Genomic DNA, 19,786 nt, shown 5'->3' with positions numbered 1-19,786 from the left:
TAACCCTAACAGGTTTTTTTTTTTAACGTAAACTCTGACTTCGCAAGTTTCATCTAATCGAGAAAATATCTTTAATTGTTTCATTTCGACGGTAAACTCTGGCACCCCCTAAATGAGCCACATTTTAATTAGACCTTCCGTGCGCAGAGCTGATGTCATAAATGTTAGTCTTGCAGTCTTCGCTCGGTAAATAAAATTCAAACAGCAGGTGTTATCGGCACTAAGCGGACGATCGCGTTTCGCAAAATTCGCACAAGGCTCAATTGCCTGAGTAACTTACGATCGAACTGTATTCCAGTCGAATTCAAACAACATTAGCCTTATAGAGTTACGTTTGGTTACTGTCTACAAAGTACTTGACTGTGTTCGGATCGATCAAATTTTCGTTTAGGCTTTCCTGACTAAACCTCTAAAATCTCAATTTTAAGGAAAACAAGTAAAAATATCGGCCTGGATTTATGATTGACATGAAAAATTATGCTCAAATGAGAAGTTTTTTTTAATTGCTAGTCTCTGAAATTTCATATTCCTTGTTTTGGCGAATTAACACAAAGATCTTGAAGAGTTTTACGTTATGATCTTCTCTTTCATTTTACTGAAATCCCATATTTCGTACTGCTAGCCTACTGTTTGTTTTTTAACATAAATGGCTCTATTACGAAGCGCAATCCTCGCTAAAAGCAAATTAGTGATTCTCTCTCGAGGAAATTGCGACTTCGCAGGTTGCTGAAAAATTTGCATAAATTTACGTGGGCGAGAACGAGACCCCAATTTTATGGAATAAACAGAAGAAGGAAAACACTCGATATCGTTTAGGCTAGTGACATTTCTTTTAACTACGTCATTGGCTCCCAAATTGAATTGATAAATTTGTCTTTAAGCGAGTGGGAACAACTTTGCACCGATTACGGCCACAATGGAGAGGAGAAAAATTTCTGATGGCCGAAAAAATCGGCCTCTCTCAAAGACTGAGAGTCGTTCAGATATCGTCCAAGTTACAGTGTGTAAACAGTGTTGATGTGCAGCAAAAAAATATTAACATATTCATTTTTCCGAATGTAATGTTTCCTTTGTAAACACCTATTTCCCTTCGGGCTTCAAGAAAGATAATCAAATATTCCAAACATTAAATGGCTTTGGTAGGTTAATTGGAGAAAATTTTCAGGAACTGCAATTTGATAGAGTACAAGGTTCTGGCTCTATCCAGATGTTTGTTTCCTATCCCCACAGTTAGTCAATTACCTTTTTCCTTTTAAGCTTAGAGGCTAACCTTCATGATCTTGTTTCCTACAATTTATTGAAAAACACCAACTGGTCATCCATAAGTAATTGGATGTCCATCTCATAGTTTTTCTGATTCTGTATTCATGCTTTGCATGACTCCTTAGATATAAACAGAACAGAAACGATACTGAGGCACTTCTGAGCGATCAAAATCATCCTAAACATGATCATATAATGACTGATCGGATAACGATCATACAAAACTCTGTTTTTAATACATCATTCAGTGGAACCTTATGGATTAAAACTTCTCGATTTCAGACTTTTTCAGTCACAGAACAGATAACTCAAGGAGTCAAAAATTCGTTCGGCAAATCTCAAAGCAACATGTACAGCTGCTGCTTTTCTAACCGCTCTGGAAATCAAAGGCTGGGTTTTGTGCACAGTGATTGATGGTCACAGCTTCCAATATTCCCGGACAAAATGAACAGGAATGAAAACAAAAACACGCCACAATTTAGAAGTCCAAATCGTGGGCGAGTTGCACGCATGATTTTTTCTGCAGGGAAGCTCTACACGTACGACTGTCATCTTATCGACATTTACTAGCCTGCACGCCGCCTGTGATGTCTGCGTATGCCCGCGAAAAATATAGAAGAAGCACTTGAGGAGCTTTATGTAAACATCAGCCTCTGTTGGGCGCGCAAATATTGCCCGGTTGATCATGATCGCGGACATTATTAGATCTTATGAGATCCGAAAGGCGAAAAGTTTTCTGCTGAGCAAAGAAAAAAAAAAAAAAAAAGGAGGAGAACCGTTGGCTTTCATGTTTAAATAATGTTCCTTTAACAAAGATTAGAATATATTTTCATGCCAAATTAGGGCCTCGCATGGCCATCCCTTCATTAACAAATTTTCTCCGCGCGCTGGGCAAAATTTCGTGGAACAGTTCACCCGCAAAAATAATCAACTCTTTTAAGTGTTGACCGTTAAGCACTAGTGTAATTTTACGATCAAAATATTTTTCACTTCTTCAGCGATAACGTCAAAACGCTCTCCTTCTTAAATCAACTGTTTATGGAAGGCTTTCATCACACTGGAGTCAGGGAAAATGCTTCAGTTTATTCGGTCACAAGTCAATCATACGTGAACTTTAAGGCCAGTTCTTGAGTGCTATGGGTGTTGTCATCCAATTTTTTCAGAAATTGAGAAGGGTTTTTGTCCCTAACGTTTCTGCTACTTCCTAAAGTCGTGCGCAGCTTGGGTAAATACAGTGTTTGCAGTTGGCAGAACACAGAAAGTCAGTTAACAATGATGTATTTAATTGATGGGTCTGCAATTTATTTACTTTACCTCCGGCCTGCAGAACGCTGATAATTCTATTCAATATTTTTTGTTTGTCTCTTCTTTATTTCATTAATTTTTTTTTTTTCTTCATCTTTCACGTTAGCCCGAGGGAGGAAGAGGCGTATTGATTTGATAGGCCGGTTATTTATTTACTTTATCTCTGGCCTGCAGAACACTGATGATTCCATTCAATATTTTTATTTGTCTTTTCTTTATTTTTATTTAATTTTTTTTTTCATCTTTTCTAGAGTCTGAGTGTTCGTGCGACCGAGGGAGGAAGAATGCGATGAGATTGCCCCTTGCGAACGCCAGCCTCGCGCACGCCATTTTTGCTTTGATAACTGTTCGCCATGATTGATCTGAAATCACTGGGTTTTTTTAATTAATTAATTAGTTTTTTTTTCCATTTTTCCCGTAGCTTAACTCAATCGGACAAACCCCGAATCAAACAAACTTAGTTTGTTAAGGGTAGAAGCAAAGAGGAAGAGAGTGATAATCAAAATAACGTTGGTCCTAATTAAAGTTGACATCCGAAATACAGGGAAAAGATAAAACAAAAGAGAATACAAAGAAAGTGGATCGCCTGATCTATCCGTATTTGGTGATTGATTGTTCCATGCGGTTCTGATTGGCTAATTTTAATCACACGCGGGAAAAAGAACTTGAATTGTCTTACGGCGCCAAACTTGAATCACTTACCTCACATCGCCACAAGGTCAAGTTAGTTTGGAAATTTGCAGTAGATATTTTTCTTTTTGGTTACCCTTTTTAAGAGAATTTTTCTTTGCACTATGGCCGACAACTCAAAGCAAGAGAAGAAAACCAAGAAACCTTCTTCTTACGTCCTTAAACGAAGTAAGGTTTTTGTTTTTCTCTAACGAACTGCGCAAGTATTGACCGCCATCTTGTTCATGTACATTTCACTTTCACTTCCAGATGGAAAAGAGGAGGAGATCAATCTAAATAAAGTCACTGCTAGGATCAAAAAGCTTGGTTATGAGCTCTCTGAGTTTGTTGACACGGTAAGATTACTTTTACGTGTAAATCGGTGAACGATAGGATCGACTAATCGAAGTGAACAATAACTTATCTTTTGGCGCCAAATGGCAAAACGAAATCTACAATTTATCTTTGGGATTGATTGCAAATGCCTGTTTCTGTTCGATAATATTTAACTTTTGGACTAATGAATCTCGTGGAATCCTTGAGAGTACCATTTTCTTTGTCGTCTTCAGGTCAAATTGAAAAATCTTGGCGCGCAATTTACAACTGCCTCTCTACGGTAAAATTTCTTCTTCGACAAAAGCCACGCTGCAAAACCTCGTCTGAAATCCGTGCAGTGATCATAATTTACTAACAACTTTCTATTTTATCTACTTTTATTTTTTTATGAATTTGATTAACTGCCTTTATCGCGAATCGCGTAATTATGAAAGTTATTGCTTCGAAAACCCTCGATATTTATAACTTACAATTGGAAACCAATTTATAATTAGCCTAAACAGATTGTGCATAAAGTAATACTGAAAGTTTGTGTATACTGTTTACTAAAAGGGGCTGCTAATTTAGAGAATTTTCGAAATTTTTTATTGATAAGTTAACAAGGTTGGCGCTAAATCGAAACCACATGCGTTTCAAAGAAAGTCAAGGAACGCATTGACTTCTGAGGGTACTTTGAACACTTCACGAACACGAAAATGGAAAATTTTTGCGCAGTTAATGCAATAAAATACGTACTGGGCTTATTTTCGAGCAGTTATGTAAAAATATCCTGTATTTACAAGGCACGTCGTATAACGAAGCTTCAGATTGTCTCCCAGATTTTGCAGTAACCATCCTGCTTACACTTGCCTTTTCTTTTTTTCTATACTTCAGTTTGAGATTGTCAAGAAAGTAATCGATGGGATCTACCCTGGTGTAGCCACAACTCAGCTGGATATACTAGCTGCTGAGATAGCTGCCTCCATGACAACCATTCACCCAGACTATGCTGTCCTTGCTGCCAGGATTGAAGTTTCTAATCTTCACAAAGAAACAAAGAAGATTTTCAGTGGTTAGTGGAAAAATTGTGGTCACGACCTCATGTCCTCTGTCACGCTTTTTGCACTTTCCCTCATACTTGTAAGACCTGACAATTCGTATAGTGACCAAGAAATCTCCTTGACCATTATTGTCCCTATAGTGCATCAGGGCTGTTGGCTAGCAGTGTCCGGTGGTCCCTGGCACCTTACTTTTGCTCTTGGGCAACTCAGGAATCTTAGTTTTTTTTTTAAAAAGTATATGCTAGGCACCCTGGATTTCACAGTTTCAGAGCACTGGGCTCCCTTCAATTTTTCTTAGAGCATAGCCTTGTACGTGGAAGAAATTTAAGAAATTAGTTTGCATTTACCCTTTGACTGTTATAAGGGACTAGCACCCAGTTTCCCAGTACCGTATCACCCCTCAAGCACACATCTGGGTCACAAAAATAACAGAAATGACCACTGCTCTGGCTGTAAAAGCTCTTGAGTTGGGCCTATCACATGGAGGTGGCCTCCATTCCAAATTAATTCATTTTACATGGTTTTTCATCCATTTCTTATTTCATTTTTTTATTTTTATTTTTCCCATAGAGGTAATGACAGATCTTTACAACTATGTCAACCCAAAGAATGAAAAGCATTCTCCTCTGATCTCTAAGGAGACTTATGAACTTGTAATGGAGAACGCTGATGTAAGTTTACAAACCTGTGTACTCTGATTGTTGTATCTGCAGTTGGATAGTTCATGGTGGAAATTGCAATGAAATATTTTCTCAAATGCAGCCAGTTCAAGTTCTGATGATACAGATGAATCACTTGTCAGGGTTTTCTTAATCCTTAATTTCCATGAGTGACCAAGGAAGAAATTCTCATTACAATATCAAGCAGACAAGTGATGAGAATAAAGAAAAATATCAATCAGAGGATTTTTAGTTGATCCAATACCAAATTCTCCAAGTAGAAATCAGATCTTGAGAGCTGAACAGTTGGGTGTGTTTTTTGCACAGGTAGCAGCAACTTTTTTGCAACTGTAATGTATTGTATTACATGGCACTACCACTGTAAGGATCAAAATCTCCCATAACTCAATCATGTTTTAAATCTACTTTCCAGAGGAAAAGTAAAATTACTGATAACAAGTATATTTATGATTTATTTGGGGCAATGAAAAGAGTCACTTGACCCATGAGTACTCTATAACAACCCTGCTTGTTCCACCTGCATTTTTTTTTTTTTTTTTTACTATTTCACTTCTAGGATAGATAACTAATTCACCTAACCAGTGTTCATAATTTTTTTTATTGCCTTTTTGTGAGAATTTGAAATCAAATCAGATCTCCCCTGTAAGCTGTAGCTAGATCAATATATTATCAAGTAAATGTTACTTGATACATAAAATTTTCATAGCTCTTTCACTCGTAGGACTGAAATTAATCAAAGCAATCTTGTTTTGTTTGTCAGCATTTGTATCGGAGATAAAAACGGAAATCCTCAAATTTTGCCTCTTCTTTTTTTCAGAGACTTGACTCAGAAATCATTTATGACCGTGATTACCAGTACAACTACTTTGGTGTTAAGGTATGTGGGACCTTGTTTTGTTTAAATGAATCTGAGCCTTTTGTTTTTTTTTCTAATTGGTCTTATTTAAAATCCTTAAAATTACTCTTTGCAGACACTGATGAGGTCCTACTTGCTTAAAATCAATGGCAAAGTGGCTGAAAGACCACAACACATGTTGATGCGAGTTGCACTTGGAATTCACCAGAATGACATTGATGCAGCAATTGAAACATACAAACTGTTGTCTGAGAAATGGTTTACGCACGCATCACCAACACTGTTTAATGCTGGCACATGTAAACCTCAATTGTCCAGTTGTTTCCTTGTGACCATGACAGATGACAGCATTGATGGGATTTATGAAACACTGAGTCTTTGTGCAAATATATCTAAGGCGGCAGGTGGAATTGGGATCAATGTTCATAACATCCGGGGTTCTGGGAGCTACATTGCTGGGGTAAGACATCACATTGATGAAGGTGGTGCATGGACAGTGTCTTATAGGTGTTATCAGAAAAGCTGATTTGTTGCTGAGAGAAAGACAGTCAAGAATCTCTACAATTTAGAGCTTTCATTTGTTGGAAAATCTGGGGTGGGTTGAGTCAGAAAAGTTGCCAATGGAGGGGTGGGGTGGGGCATTTGAACTAGAAATGTCAAGTCTTTCTAGTGTGATACATGTGTTTTAATAGAGGGGTTTAAAGGTAAAGAGTCTGCTTTTGTGAGGGAATGGCTTAGAAAGACAATTTTCACATTATATATCAGGGTTCCCACACTCCTTGAAAGTCCTTAAATTTAATTTTTTGTTTTCGAGGACTTGAAAACCCTTAAATTTAGACTTGGGTCCTTGAAAAGTTCTTGGAAATAATGGCAGATGAATCAAAGTAGAAGTTTTCTTTTGTTGTTGGTGTTGAAAGTGTAAGTTTCTTGCACAAGCTGTGAAAATGAGTTTTCCTTTCAAATTCTGCATCCAATTACATTTGACTGGTGATTTTTATATATATTGTACCTGATTGGTGCCTTGAAAAATGATCTTCGTTACCTAGTATGTGATCACTCTGATGCACGCGTTTGAAGTCATACTCGTTGGACTTTTATCTGTTATTTTTAACAGTAAAGAGCAATGTTTTTTTTATTGCTATTAGCTCCTATTTAATGCAAAAAAGTTCCTTAAAGTGGGTTCCTGAAAAAGTGCAAGGACCCTGGTTTAATGATGCTCGCGAGGGAAGCACCCAATAGCAGCATCAAAAAGTAATATGTGACTTGGCAAACTTCTACAACAATCATTGACCCCACAAAGAATCATTTAATATTGGGCAGTGCATTTGAAAGCTAATTTTGGCTGGGAGGGGGGGCAGGAATTTAAGAAAGTCAATCTTCTTAAGTTCAAATGCCTGGGGGGGAGGTGAAGGGATTTTAAAGCTTCAAATTGATCACATCTAGCTCGTACCATTCACAATGTCAAAAAAAGCCCTTTTCCATACTATGAAATTGTCAAAAGTTTTGTCGAAGGGATTTGCAAATTTCTATTTCCTCTTTCACCAGACCAATGGAGTCTCAAATGGCCTTGTTCCAATGTTACGTGTGTACAATGCCACAGCCAGGTACGTAGATCAAGGAGGCAACAAGAGACCCGGTGCCTTTGCCATATATCTGGAGCCTTGGCACAGTGACGTCTATGATTTCTTGGAACTGAGAAAGAACACTGGTAAAGAAGAGCAGGTGAAAATTGGATGATATTTATTATAACTTTTCTGTTTCGCTCAAAATGTATTGTGGAAGAAGCAAACTGAGTTCTCAAGCAATTTTGGTAGATGTAGGATCTGAACTGAGTAGGTGGATGAAAAGGTGATTTTCTTGGATCATGTTTACTGTAGGTGCTCTTGACCAATATGTCAGTTAACACTCAGTGAATAGTTGGTCGATACTTAGTGGAGACTCGCTTGATAGTCAACTGCTGCCCAGTTAGCCCAATGGATAGTGCGCTGGACTGTTGTGCGGGAGGTCGAGGGTTTGAGCCCCAGCCGGACCAACTCTCAAGGTCTTAAAATAATTGAGAAGAATTTGCTACCTTTCTATAACATCAAGAAATGGTTGGATATTCTAGTCTTCTTGGATAGGGACGAATAAATGGAGGTCCCATCTCCTGCAGGGTTGGGGTAGGAGACGTTAATTTCCCACGCACGAGATTACTTTGTGATAGATGTCCTCCCCTGGGGTGAAAAGGTGGACTAGCTCGAATGGTTCATATGTTCCCTTCTAGTCCTTCCCCACTGCAAATTAATGCAGTGAAAATGGAATAAATTATTAAAATTAATTCAATTAATAGTCAATAATCTTGCCCGATATATTGAGCCACTATCGGCCAATTATTGCCCAAGTGTCGTCCCATATATCAGTTGAGTACCTACAATAAACATGATCCATTTCCATTTTCTTTACTGTATTTCATTCAGGATCGCTGTGATGAAATTTTGAACCATGAAAATATTAGGAGATGAAACAAATGTACTGGTTTTTTAGCTGACACCTGCACTAAACATCCCTAGAATTAGATTTTACAATATTATTTTGGGTCTGCAAAGCTACCAGGATTTTCAAGAAATGCCCCTTCCCCCCCCCAGGAAGCAAAGATTTTTTTTAGTTGCTTCATACTAATTTGCTATCTGTGATTCTCTAGCGTGCTCGTGATCTTTTTTATGCATTGTGGATCCCTGACTTGTTCATGAGACGCGTTGAGAAGGATGAGATGTGGTCACTCATGTGTCCAAATGAGTGTCCTGGGCTACAAGATTGTTGGGGTGAAGAATTTGAAGAGCTTTACACCCGGTATGTGCAAAATCATTTCTTTATTTTGTGACCTTGATGTTGTTTGATTTAGGAGTGATTAGGGGTTTCGTTAAAGTTTTCAGCAGGAGTGCAACTGGTTTTCACAGGCTGGCAAAACTTTTTTAATTGAACTTCTTTATAAGATAAACTTTCTCCTTGATCAACGAACGAGGTGGGCAAAACTCCTCACAATCGGTAAATTTACCCAGTTCCTGGCCTGTGATGAAACCCCTGGGTGATACTGTCAGGTGAAATTATATGCTTGTCACTCTGGGGTTGATGGATTAAAATTAAGAGGAATTAGCAGGGCATGGTCTCTGAAGTCAGAACCTTCCTTCAGTCATTCATCAATGTGGCACTGGCGAAGTGATGTATGGGATGAATACTTGCCTAAATGTGGAACGAAGAGAGGAAAAGAAACAGCGAAAATGAACAAAAGCATGTGGTAACACCCCTGAAAACATGAAAACTGAAACATTGAAGATTTCCTGAAAATAGGTGTGGCTGATAGGCAGGGCTAAAAATTAACTCCAGTGCTTGGTGGCCAGTTGGGCCAGTTAACTTGAATTCTTAGTCGCCCATCCCAAAAAGAAGTAGCCCAGGATTTCCTTTTGTTTAAAATGTTTTCACATCTAGGCGAAAAGTATGTTCGAAAAGCGAAAACATGTGTTTCGAAACCATCCCGCACGGAAGTCTGGGGGAGAGTCACGTGGCAATTCTAAAATGGCGCCTTGAATGTGGATCGCTCGTGAAAACACCCGGGTGAAAACGGCTCGGAATTTCCACTTCAAAACTAAAAATTTACTAAAATGGACGATGTTAGAGTCCAGGCAAAAAACGAAGAGAAAGGTAGTCCGATTAAACTACATATTGGGTTTTATTTTTAACTTTGTACTTCTCATAATTTACATTGCATTACAGCTTTTGGAGATTGTACATGTAGTCGCCCATCGGGCGATCAAACTTAAACTTTTGGTCGCCCTAGTCAGTTTTAACTCGCCACTGGCGACCGTGCGACCGTCAATTTTTAGCCCTGGATAGGTATGCGCAAAACATTCAAAAGTTAGGTGTAAGTTTGGCATCAAATCCCTCATTAGTACTGGAAATGTTCACTCTCTTTGTCTTTTAATCCTGTTTGTAGCTACGAGGAACAAGGAAAGTTTCGGCGACAAGTCAAAGCACAGAATCTTTGGCAGGCCATCTGTCAATCACAGATTGAGACAGGCACACCGTACATGTTATACAAAGATGCATGCAACAGGAAAAGTAACCAGCAGGTACACAAGTGGGTTATGCCATAACACCTGAACATCAGTATGCATTTTCTCCATACTTTTCTCTATACATTTCCTTAGGTTTCAAGGCAGTGCTCTAAGGATAATGGAATGGAGTCCAGGGTGCCCAGCATATGTTTTTTTTTTTTTTATGAAAAACTAAAATTCCTGAGTTGCCTAAGAGCAAAAGTTAGGTGCCAGGAGCCACCAGGTGCTGCTAGACCACAGCTTTGGGTTTTAACAAGGAGAATTTGTTTAATGATCTCGAGCTTTTTTTATTGGGTGATCATTTACTTTATTCCTGTAACCTTAATGTGTGATTCAGGAATGATACTACAAAGAGAATAAGATACTAGTCACTCTTAATGATTAAAGGATTTTCTGCAGTTATCACTCTTCCCCATCAACTTTCCTTACCCACCCAGTACTAGACAAGATACAAGTATCAAATTGTACTGAAATTGAATCACAACTTTTTTTAAATCAAACTGTTTATATCCACCCAGAATGTTGGAACAATCAAATGCAGCAATTTGTGCACTGAAATTGTGGAGTACAGCTGTCCAGATGAGGTGAGCTTTGATGTTGATGTTTAATAGCAGACCAGCCTGTTTCTTTTTCCCACAAAAGTTTTACATCTTTATGTTCTCTTCAAAAGGCATCAGGAGACATAGCTCAGAGTTTCAATAAAAGTCTCTTACACTAGCCATCTACTGCTGCTTGCAAGATCTTGTACTGCAGTCTGTTTAGCCTGCAGACAGGCTCTTGTCTTAAGCCCCTTAAAACATGGCCACAATTTGCAGGGTTGTTGCTAAGTGCTTGCTGCCGGAGAAATTGGCCAGATGAAAAAGCGGCAATCACCAGCTGGATTTTTTGGCTGGTGATCGCATAGTAAAGCATAATGAGCACTTCCAAGGTTACACACTTAAACTTGTTCACCACCTTTGAATCACCTTTTGAAATTTCAGCCGGCAGTGTAATTTCATAGCTACAACTTTTGAAACAATGGCAGACACTTATGGAAACCCATGTTCCTACTTTATTGTCATGGAAACAACAAAGTATCTTTCTATTTATCTTTCAGGTTGCTGTCTGTAACTTAGCTTCTCTTGCACTCAACAAGTTTGTTGTAACTAATGGAACTGTCCAGAAGACATACAACTTCCAAAAGCTTTTTGAGGTTACCCAGGTTAGTAGAAAGGTTACAGGTGCAAATACAGAGTTTGAAAAAAAAAGTGGAAAACTATCATTTTATTATTTAGTATTAAATAATTTACTCTATACTGATTTATGTCATAAAATATTTTTAAGGTGGTAACACGCAACTTGAACAAGATTATTGACATCAATTACTACCCAGTGAAGGAGGTTTGTTTAAGAGGCATCTTTTTTGTTTTATGTTTTAAACTTTGTTTTAGAACTTTATTTTTCTTTAACTATTAGTATTTTGTCTACAATGTATAGGCTTTCATTATTTCTTTCCTGTGCTCAAATTCTTTTCTTCAGTCTTAGCCAATAGGTTTTGTAGTTTTAGTTTTGTTTAGTCAATTTACTAGAAAAACTGATGACCTTGAAAATTCTGCTTTAAATTGCACACAAAAACTGAAGTGCTGATTGATTTTCAAGTGTAATTTTAATGGGGAATTCACAAGTCTAGTTATTGAGTTTTCCTTTCAGCACATAATTGAATAAAGGTAAGAGAAAAAAAAGTAATCTGTTAGTTTTTATCTGGAGTGCAAAACAAAATATGTGAAACTATCACTTAGCCTTGTTTTCAACTCAATTCCAAGCCAAAGACCTTGCCTCATTAACCAATCAGAATGTAGGACTTTATTCAATTAATGGGATCTTTGTTATATTTTGTCCTGTTAATCTAAAGCCGTTTCCTGTTTCTGATAGTCTATGATTACATTTTTCAGGCTGAAAAATCAAACAAAAGACATAGACCCATTGGTATCGGTGTTCAGGTAAAAAATGCTGTAGTGTTTTAATTTTTTGGACAACTCTCTATGTATTTTTTTTTAATGCACAATTTAACTAGAAGTTCACTTTGTGAATAAACAAATTTCATAGCTGATTATTTCTTTACTGTTCTTTCAGGGATTGGCTGATGCCTTCATTCTGATGAGATATCCATTTGAAAGTGAAGAGGCCAAAGATTTGAACAAGAAAATATTTGAGACAATCTACTTTGGAGCCCTTACAGTAAGCTTTTTTTAATTTATAGGTTTATATGAGTAATTTTGTTTTAGAGATGCATTGTTGGAGAGTAACTGAGTCTCCAAGATAAAAAACCTGACTATTCTTTGAACAGAATCTTACTCCAATCTCTTCCTGGTCTGATTAAGGACATGCAAACATTGACTTAAAACCCAGTATTGGTAGTCAAATTGTTAAAGAATAATTAATTTGCCTTCATGTTTAGATTAAGTTGTTTAGCACCAGGAAAGAGACAAATATCTAATACTGTTCACTCCATTATAGGCTTCCTGCCAACTGGCTAAAGAAAAGGGACCATATGAAACCTATAAGGGATCACCTGCTAGCAAAGGGGTAAATGATTTTATAATACACTTCAATCTTGGAATAGGTGGTGTTTAATTAAGAGAGGTTTATTACCAAAAACTCGAGATTCAATGTATCAGTAGGTGAAAGCTAAGAATTATCTGAAAATGGATTGTACATGTATTTACAAAGCTTCCGAGTGTTATTTGTGAAAACATTAACAAAGAGGTACCAAAGCTCTAAATTACTAAGTCTGAGAATTAAGAGGGAGACGTCTTTACCACTGCTGTAATACAGATACAATGAAAACAAGAATTTGTTCCAAAGCTAAGAGCTTTGTCATTTGGTAAGCATTTTCTTCATTCATATTGCCCAAATGATTAATTCAGGGTGGATACTGTCATTAGAAATAACATGATTATTCTTAGGAATCAAAGTTTCAAGTCACCCTAAATGACTTCCTTCACTCATTAACATACTTACCGGTAATCTCTTTCATTTCTGTAGAAACTTCAGTATGATCTTTGGGATGTCACCCCATCAGATTTGTGGGATTGGGCAGCTCTCAAGGCAGAAATAAAAAAGTAAGATGTTCTTTAATTGAGAAAATAATTATGGTTATCAAAACTTTTTAATTCTTAACCCTTATGGAGAATATGCAGCCTAACATCAGTATGCATATTCTCCATACTGTTCTTTATACATTTCCTAAGATGTTGACTAAGAGAATTTGTTTAAAATCAAGCACTTTTTTAGTTGATGATCATTTCCTTTATTCTTGTGACCTTAATGTTTGATTCAGGGGTGATATTGCCACCCTAAGGGGTAAAAATGTTAAAGTTGGTAATTATTCATTAAGTTGCAAACTTATCATCTGACAAATACTAGCAGTACAGCAGTCAAAATGTCGTTATCAATACATTTGATAGCGGGACTCCACATTGTGAGGCTAAGTATTAAACATTTACACACCACAATGAACATTTTCTTTAACAGGGTTTCTGTCTATTAATTTCCTACTTTGGTAAAAACAAGCCATTCAACAACTCAGAGGATCATCTTTTTGATGTTTATTTAGGTATGGATTAAGGAACAGTTTATTGGTTGCACCAATGCCAACAGCTTCTACTGCACAGATCCTTGGCAATAATGAGTCTTTTGAGCCTTACACAAGTAACATCTACACTCGACGTGTTCTCTCTGGAGAATTTCAGGTACATTCTTGATTTTTGTGGAAAAACAGGTATTGATGGTAAAAGTAATGGCACATTGTCTTCAATACATACATATAGGTTAGTTGACCACTCCCCATGGGGGCTTTTCAGGGCCAATTCCCACCCATCCCACCCCAGGGGAGGACATCCACGACACAGTAATCTCGTGCGTGGGAAATTAATGCCTCCTACCCCTAACCCTACAGGAGACTGGGTCTACAGTTTATTCATCCTTATCCAAGAAGACTAGAATATCTATCCATTTCTTGGTTACAGAAAGATAGCAAATTCTCCTCACTTATTTAAAGACCACAAGTATTGGTCTGGCCAGGGCTTGAACCCATGACCTCACGCACAACACAATCCGGTGCTCTAACCAGTTGAGCTAACCAGGAGGCTTCAATCTTTTAGATTGTAAACCATCATCTGTTGAAAGACTTGACTGAGAGAGGACTATGGAATGAGACCCTGAAGCATAAAATCATTGCTGCAAATGGATCCATTCAGGTATTTTTTTAAATGGTACAAGCTGTGAGCAACCTCTGGAAAGAAGATCCTAATTGATCGATTGGTATCTCCATTCTCAATGATAAGGAAAAGGCTTTTTCAACTGACAGTTACTTGGTGTACACAAGGCATGGGAGGTTGGAGAATTCTCAGGCCAAATTTGAAATCATCCAATTGGAAATCATCAATAACTCTCAATAAAGAAACAACTTTAAATTTAAATTTACAGGCACCTGCAATCATCAAGGGCCTGTCTTTACTCTAGTGATACAGAATGTTTCATGATCTTAGATTCTGCCACCTCAAAATTTCAAATTAAGATCAAAGAAGCATTGCATTGTAAGACGGCCAAAACGGTCGACGTAAGAACAAAAGATCCGAGGGAAGATTTACAAGTTTATTACACAGCAAATAAATGCAACGGTACAATAAAAAAACAGGAACGAGTGACACTAAACAATAAATAAGAAAACAAAGCTCCAATGAGCTAAATGAATGTAACAAGATTAAAATGAATTAGGAGAAGGTACTTAACACTAAAGGATAACCTACAGACAGAAATAATTCAGTAAAAGAAAGGAAACAAACAAAGTACTTGAAAACAGGAAATTGTGTGACAGAAACTATCAAAAATAGTGATTGCTACACCAGGTAGGAATTCAACAAAGGTAGTTACTAAAAGTTGGAATCACCTGAAACCACCTGAAACCACCTGAAACCATCTGAAACCATCTGAAACCACCAATGAAACCACCTGAAACCATCTGAAATTACATGAAAGCACGCAGACCGTAGACCGCAAACCGCACACCGCAAACCGCACACCTCGAATAGCCACGCCTCGAAAAAGGTCTACACAGTGTGTAATTAGCAGATTTATCTCTCTTCCCTTTGTTATCAAACGAGATCACGGAGTGCGTAAGCGAAACTGCTATGTAAACATTGGAGTTGAATTCTTATTGAACATATCGCAGTTACGACCCTCCACTGTCGAGCCGTACCAGTCTTGCATAGGTTATGTGTGTGCCTTTCGAGTCAGTCGACGTGTGCGCAATCAGTTTTCCTTTGTGTATACAGTGTGTAATTACCAGATTTATCTATCTCTCTTTTGTCATTGATGTTATCAGACGAGATCTCGGAATATCTGTTTTCACGTTAAAGTACTTCTACTATATGAAATCATTTTTGGTACAATCGTACAAAGCAACTCAGGTGTCTCGTAAACACAGACCTCAAAAACGCAGACCGCAGACCACGCAGCTCGAAAAGCGTGTACACAGTGTGTAATTACAAGATTTATCTCTCTTCCCTTCGTTATCAAACGAGATCTTGGAATGCGTCGCGAAACTGAAACTATTTTCATTGTCAGTGACAGTGAGATAACAGATGAAAATAGACGTAAAGTAGAGTAAATTAGCAATGCAGAAGCTTTGCGTCATGCTGAAAATTAAGATACCGATTTGCGATAACGTTTAATTCACGTGGGTTTAGATGGCTTTTTGGGTGGTTTCAGGTAATTTCAGATGGTTTCCATGGGGGTTTCAGGTGGTTTCAGATGGTTTCAGGTGGTTTCAGGTGATTCCAACTTTTAGTAGCTACGATTCAACAAAGACTATGAGCTAGGCTTAATATTACAACTCGAGCTAATACAGTATAAAACAGTGAAAGGGGAAAATGAAATTACTAGTGTAATGAACCCATAATTTGGTTCTGAAAACACAGGAATCATAGCAACAATGAACTGGAAGCAGGTAAGCAAAATATTACAGCTGCTAATACAAAAACAATTGTAGTTTATATAGCAGAGAAATTACATGCTGTGTGACAAAGGTCAGAGTAAATAAATAAAATACAGTAGTAAGATAAAAGGAGTATGTGGCTAAACTAAGCAAATTCTAACCCGAAAATCACTACAAAAATACAAATGGAAACAACTACATGCTAAGCTTGGGGCTCAAACAAACATAAAATACTGAAACATACCAAAAGCTAGTATAGCTAAGAATCCGATTTAAGGGCACTCTCAGGAAGGTAACAAATCAACTGAACTCACCAAGCAAATGGTTGTAACTTATAGTAAAATACAGGAAAAGGTAAAAATAACTTAAAACCAAATTTGGGCCAGGAGTGGTCAATTAAACAGGAATTACATAAGGGAAAAGTGCAGTTAAACAGGAATGACAAGGGAAATCGGCAGTCAAAGGAATAATACAATTAACACATTACTAATACAGTTAACACATTACTAACATTACTGACAAATTGCTAAAATTCCAGAAAATAAACAGAACAAACATGGTTTAAGTAGGAAATAAGCCTAAGTGACTCTGTCACAGCATATTAAGTGGGAAAAACCCATTCTTAATCAGCAATTGAAGCATCTAGATTTGTCTCTTTCCTTTTAATTGTTGTTCCTTTTGTCTTTTATTATTATTATTTTTTTTTTTTTGGTCCAGTTATGCGCGAGCTATTTTCACTGATTTTTCACTCTTTTATATTCAAATTGTAATGTAAGCCCTGATACATAATTTATAACGTACCTGAATATAAATTCAAATGTACAATTGTTAAAAGTTAGTGCAACTGAAGATGACACGAGAATGTCGAAACATGTCTTGTAAATTTAAATTTAAAGTAATCGTTTCTTTATTGAGAGTTATTGTCACTGTGCTGTCATTGCGTCTGAAATCATCAATGTTTAATCATTGTAATTAAAGCATTCTTTGACTTGAAATAAAAAGTGTCCTTTTATTCTTCACTATGCAGCACATTGATGAGATCCCCGATGATCTTAAGCCCCTGTACAAGACAGTTTGGGAAATTTCTCAGAGAACTCTTGTGGACATGGCTGCAGACAGGGGAGCCTTCATTGACCAGAGCCAGTCCTTCAATGTGTTCTTTGCTGAACCTAGTTATCGCAAGCTAACAAGCATGCATTTCTATGGCTGGAAAAAGGTAAGTGTAGTGTATTGTACCGGAAGTGTGAAAAGGTTGTTTGTAGGCATCCCACAATGCCTTGCGAAAGTTGTTGTTGTGGTACTCGTTGGCTGCCATGAGGATAGTGTGTGGATTAAAGTATTGAAATCAAAGAACATCGAAGGTTTTTATTGCCGTATATCCAAATATCACAGTAAATGTTTTTAATTATGGTAACAATACATCAGACATGTACCATTTATACATGACTAGTTTTTTTATAATTTTACAAAGCATTAATATTTTTGAGTTGGTTGAATAATAAATTCTTGTAAGCAAGCTTCTCTTAATTTCTCCAGCCTCAAGTGTTGCAACTCCTCTTGGATACCTCCTGACAGAATGTGATATGTGATATGTAGACTTTATTTCAAGAGGGTAGCACATGACAGTAGTTAAACTGATGAATGCTAATTGATGATTAAAAAAACCTCCTCAGCAGTTTGATTTTAATATTATATATGTGAATCAAACCTGACTTAATTACCTTAAAGATCCACCAATTAGTTAATGATGCAGGCAAGATGCGTTATTAATTAAAAATAAAAAAGTAATTGTTCTCCCAAGGGAGGGAAGTGAACAATCTTGTAATTAATTCACTCAATGTATCTTTCAGGGCCTGAAGACTGGAATGTACTACTTGCGTTCACGCCCAGCTGCTAATGCAATCCAGTTTACAGTTGATCAAGAAACTCTCAAGAAGACAACCAAAACCAAAAAGGAGAACACAGAAGTCTTGGCATGCTCTCGAGACAATCCTGATTGCTTAAGCTGCAGTGGATAAATTAAAAACTGCCTTGCCCTTCTTAAGAACTCAACAAAACATCCAAAGATACTTTCCCTTGGGTGTGCTATGGTAACTTTTTTCAAACAATAATGCACTTTCCCATAAATTGCTTCAACTTTCTAGTCTATTTGTGAGAAGCAAGAGCTGTCTCGCTTTGGATTTTGTTATATTGACCCTTTTCCTCCCAAGATCTTTTTAGTAATTCTCTTTACTGTTTGCCATACATTCTTATGATGTAAGTTTGGAGAATTTGGTATTGGATCAACTATTAATCCCCTAATTGTTCTTTTTCTTAATTCTCATCACTTGTCAGCTTGGTATTGTATTGATATTGTAAGGAGAAATTCTGTCTTGGTCACTCAGGGGAGTTTTCAGGGTTAATCATTACTCTTGTCATCATTGCACCAGTTATTTTCTCCTAATTGCAACAACATTAAAGGAAAATGCAGTCAGGAAAAAAAAATCCAAATAGAAATTAACCAGAATACAATTTCCATCCTTTAAATTGCAAGTTAAGTTGATTTAAAATAACCAAAGCAGATCTCCTTTATTTATTCATTTAGTAATTTTTAGGCATATTATACACTATTTATGATTAATGGTAAGAATTTGCATAGTTAATTTCTATTTGGTTTCTTTCCTTGTTTGCATTAAGCTTAGTTCCCTTGAAAATGTCTTTCCATTTACGTATAAAAGAATATCTGTATAATTTAATTTTTTCTATTGTGTGATCAGCAGACAACTGGTTTGATGTGCAAAGTGAGGTAAAGTCGCATCAATTTAAAGAACTATTTTTGTTTTGTTGTGTATATAAGTAATGGACAGTGCTTTGGACACCCACTGAGCTTGCAGGACTCAAGTGTAATTTAAGTAGTTTTTGTGATTGCACAGTAATACGCAAAACATAATGTGTGTATATATCATTGTAAGTTCTTTACATGATTATTGTATTATGATAGTAAATATTATGCCCAGGGAATGTCAAAAATATACAATTAAAACCTTTGCATTCTGTACTTAAAGGTTTTTTTATATAATGATAAGAAGTTGAGTAACAACTTTCTACTAACCGAACGCGGGGGTAGTTCATATTGCCCGTTTTTGTACTTTTCGAACAGACATTAACGTCTCCTACCCCAACCGTGCAGGAGACGGGACCTCCATTTATTCGTCCCTATCCGAGAAGACTAGAATATCTAACCATTTCGTGATGTTATAGAAAGGTAGCAAATTCATGTCAATTATTTTAAGACCCTGAGTGTTGGTCCGGCCGGGGCTCGAACCCTCGACCTCCCGCACAACAGTCCAGCGATCTATCCACTGAACTAACCGGGAGCCGGTCGTTCTGTTGCTGATAATTATAGCTGCCATCTTTGATTTTTATGGCAGCATGAAGGCTTTGTACTAAGTGGGTGGGGGTGAGTAACAGTCAAAGAAGGACGGGGTTGAGGCAATGTCTTTCCCCCACCATCCACTCTAACTCTAGATCAAAAATGGCCGGTTGGATAAACAATCGCGAGCTTTTAACAAGATTAATGCGCCCTAATA

General features: G+C 37.2%; 1 protein-coding gene across 1 annotated transcript; it reads left to right on the top strand.

The window, feature by feature from the left end:
- Window positions 1-1,524: 1,524 nt before the first annotated feature.
- LOC111341578 (ribonucleoside-diphosphate reductase large subunit-like) lies at window positions 1,525-19,254 on the top strand. Its single transcript, XM_088732120.1, has 20 exons — window positions 1,525-3,426; window positions 3,508-3,593; window positions 4,447-4,624; window positions 5,184-5,284; window positions 6,111-6,170; window positions 6,265-6,609; window positions 7,695-7,871; window positions 8,830-8,978; window positions 10,120-10,255; window positions 10,759-10,824; window positions 11,337-11,441; window positions 11,564-11,620; window positions 12,172-12,219; window positions 12,353-12,457; window positions 12,737-12,805; window positions 13,265-13,341; window positions 13,836-13,971; window positions 14,383-14,478; window positions 17,245-17,433; window positions 18,068-19,254. Exons 1-20 carry the CDS (start codon window positions 3,363-3,365, stop codon window positions 18,233-18,235), a joined length of 2,412 nt encoding a protein of 803 aa, XP_088588246.1. The 5' UTR covers window positions 1,525-3,362; the 3' UTR covers window positions 18,236-19,254.
- The last annotated feature ends 532 nt before the right edge of the window (window positions 19,255-19,786 follow it).

The sequence above is a fragment of the Stylophora pistillata genome, chromosome 9, assembly GCF_964205215.1.
Source record: "Stylophora pistillata chromosome 9, jaStyPist1.2, whole genome shotgun sequence".
NCBI lineage: Eukaryota > Metazoa > Cnidaria > Anthozoa > Scleractinia > Pocilloporidae > Stylophora > Stylophora pistillata.
The sequence above is the reverse complement of the archived record's forward strand: the minus strand, read 5'-3'. Positions and strand labels throughout refer to the sequence as shown.

What these genes read in the sequence shown, in the direction of transcription:
- LOC111341578 (XM_088732120.1), top strand. Translation starts at nt 3,363, where the DNA reads ATGGCCGACAACTCAAAGCAAGAGAAGAAAACCAAGAAACCTTCTTCT. An exon ending in CTCAAGGCAGAAATAAAAAA is followed by an intron (nt 13,342 to 13,835) that starts GTAAGATGTTCT and finishes ATGTTTATTTAG; the next exon opens with GTATGGATTAAGGAACAGTT. An exon ending in TTCTCTCTGGAGAATTTCAG is followed by an intron (nt 13,972 to 14,382) that starts GTACATTCTTGA and finishes TCAATCTTTTAG; the next exon opens with ATTGTAAACCATCATCTGTT.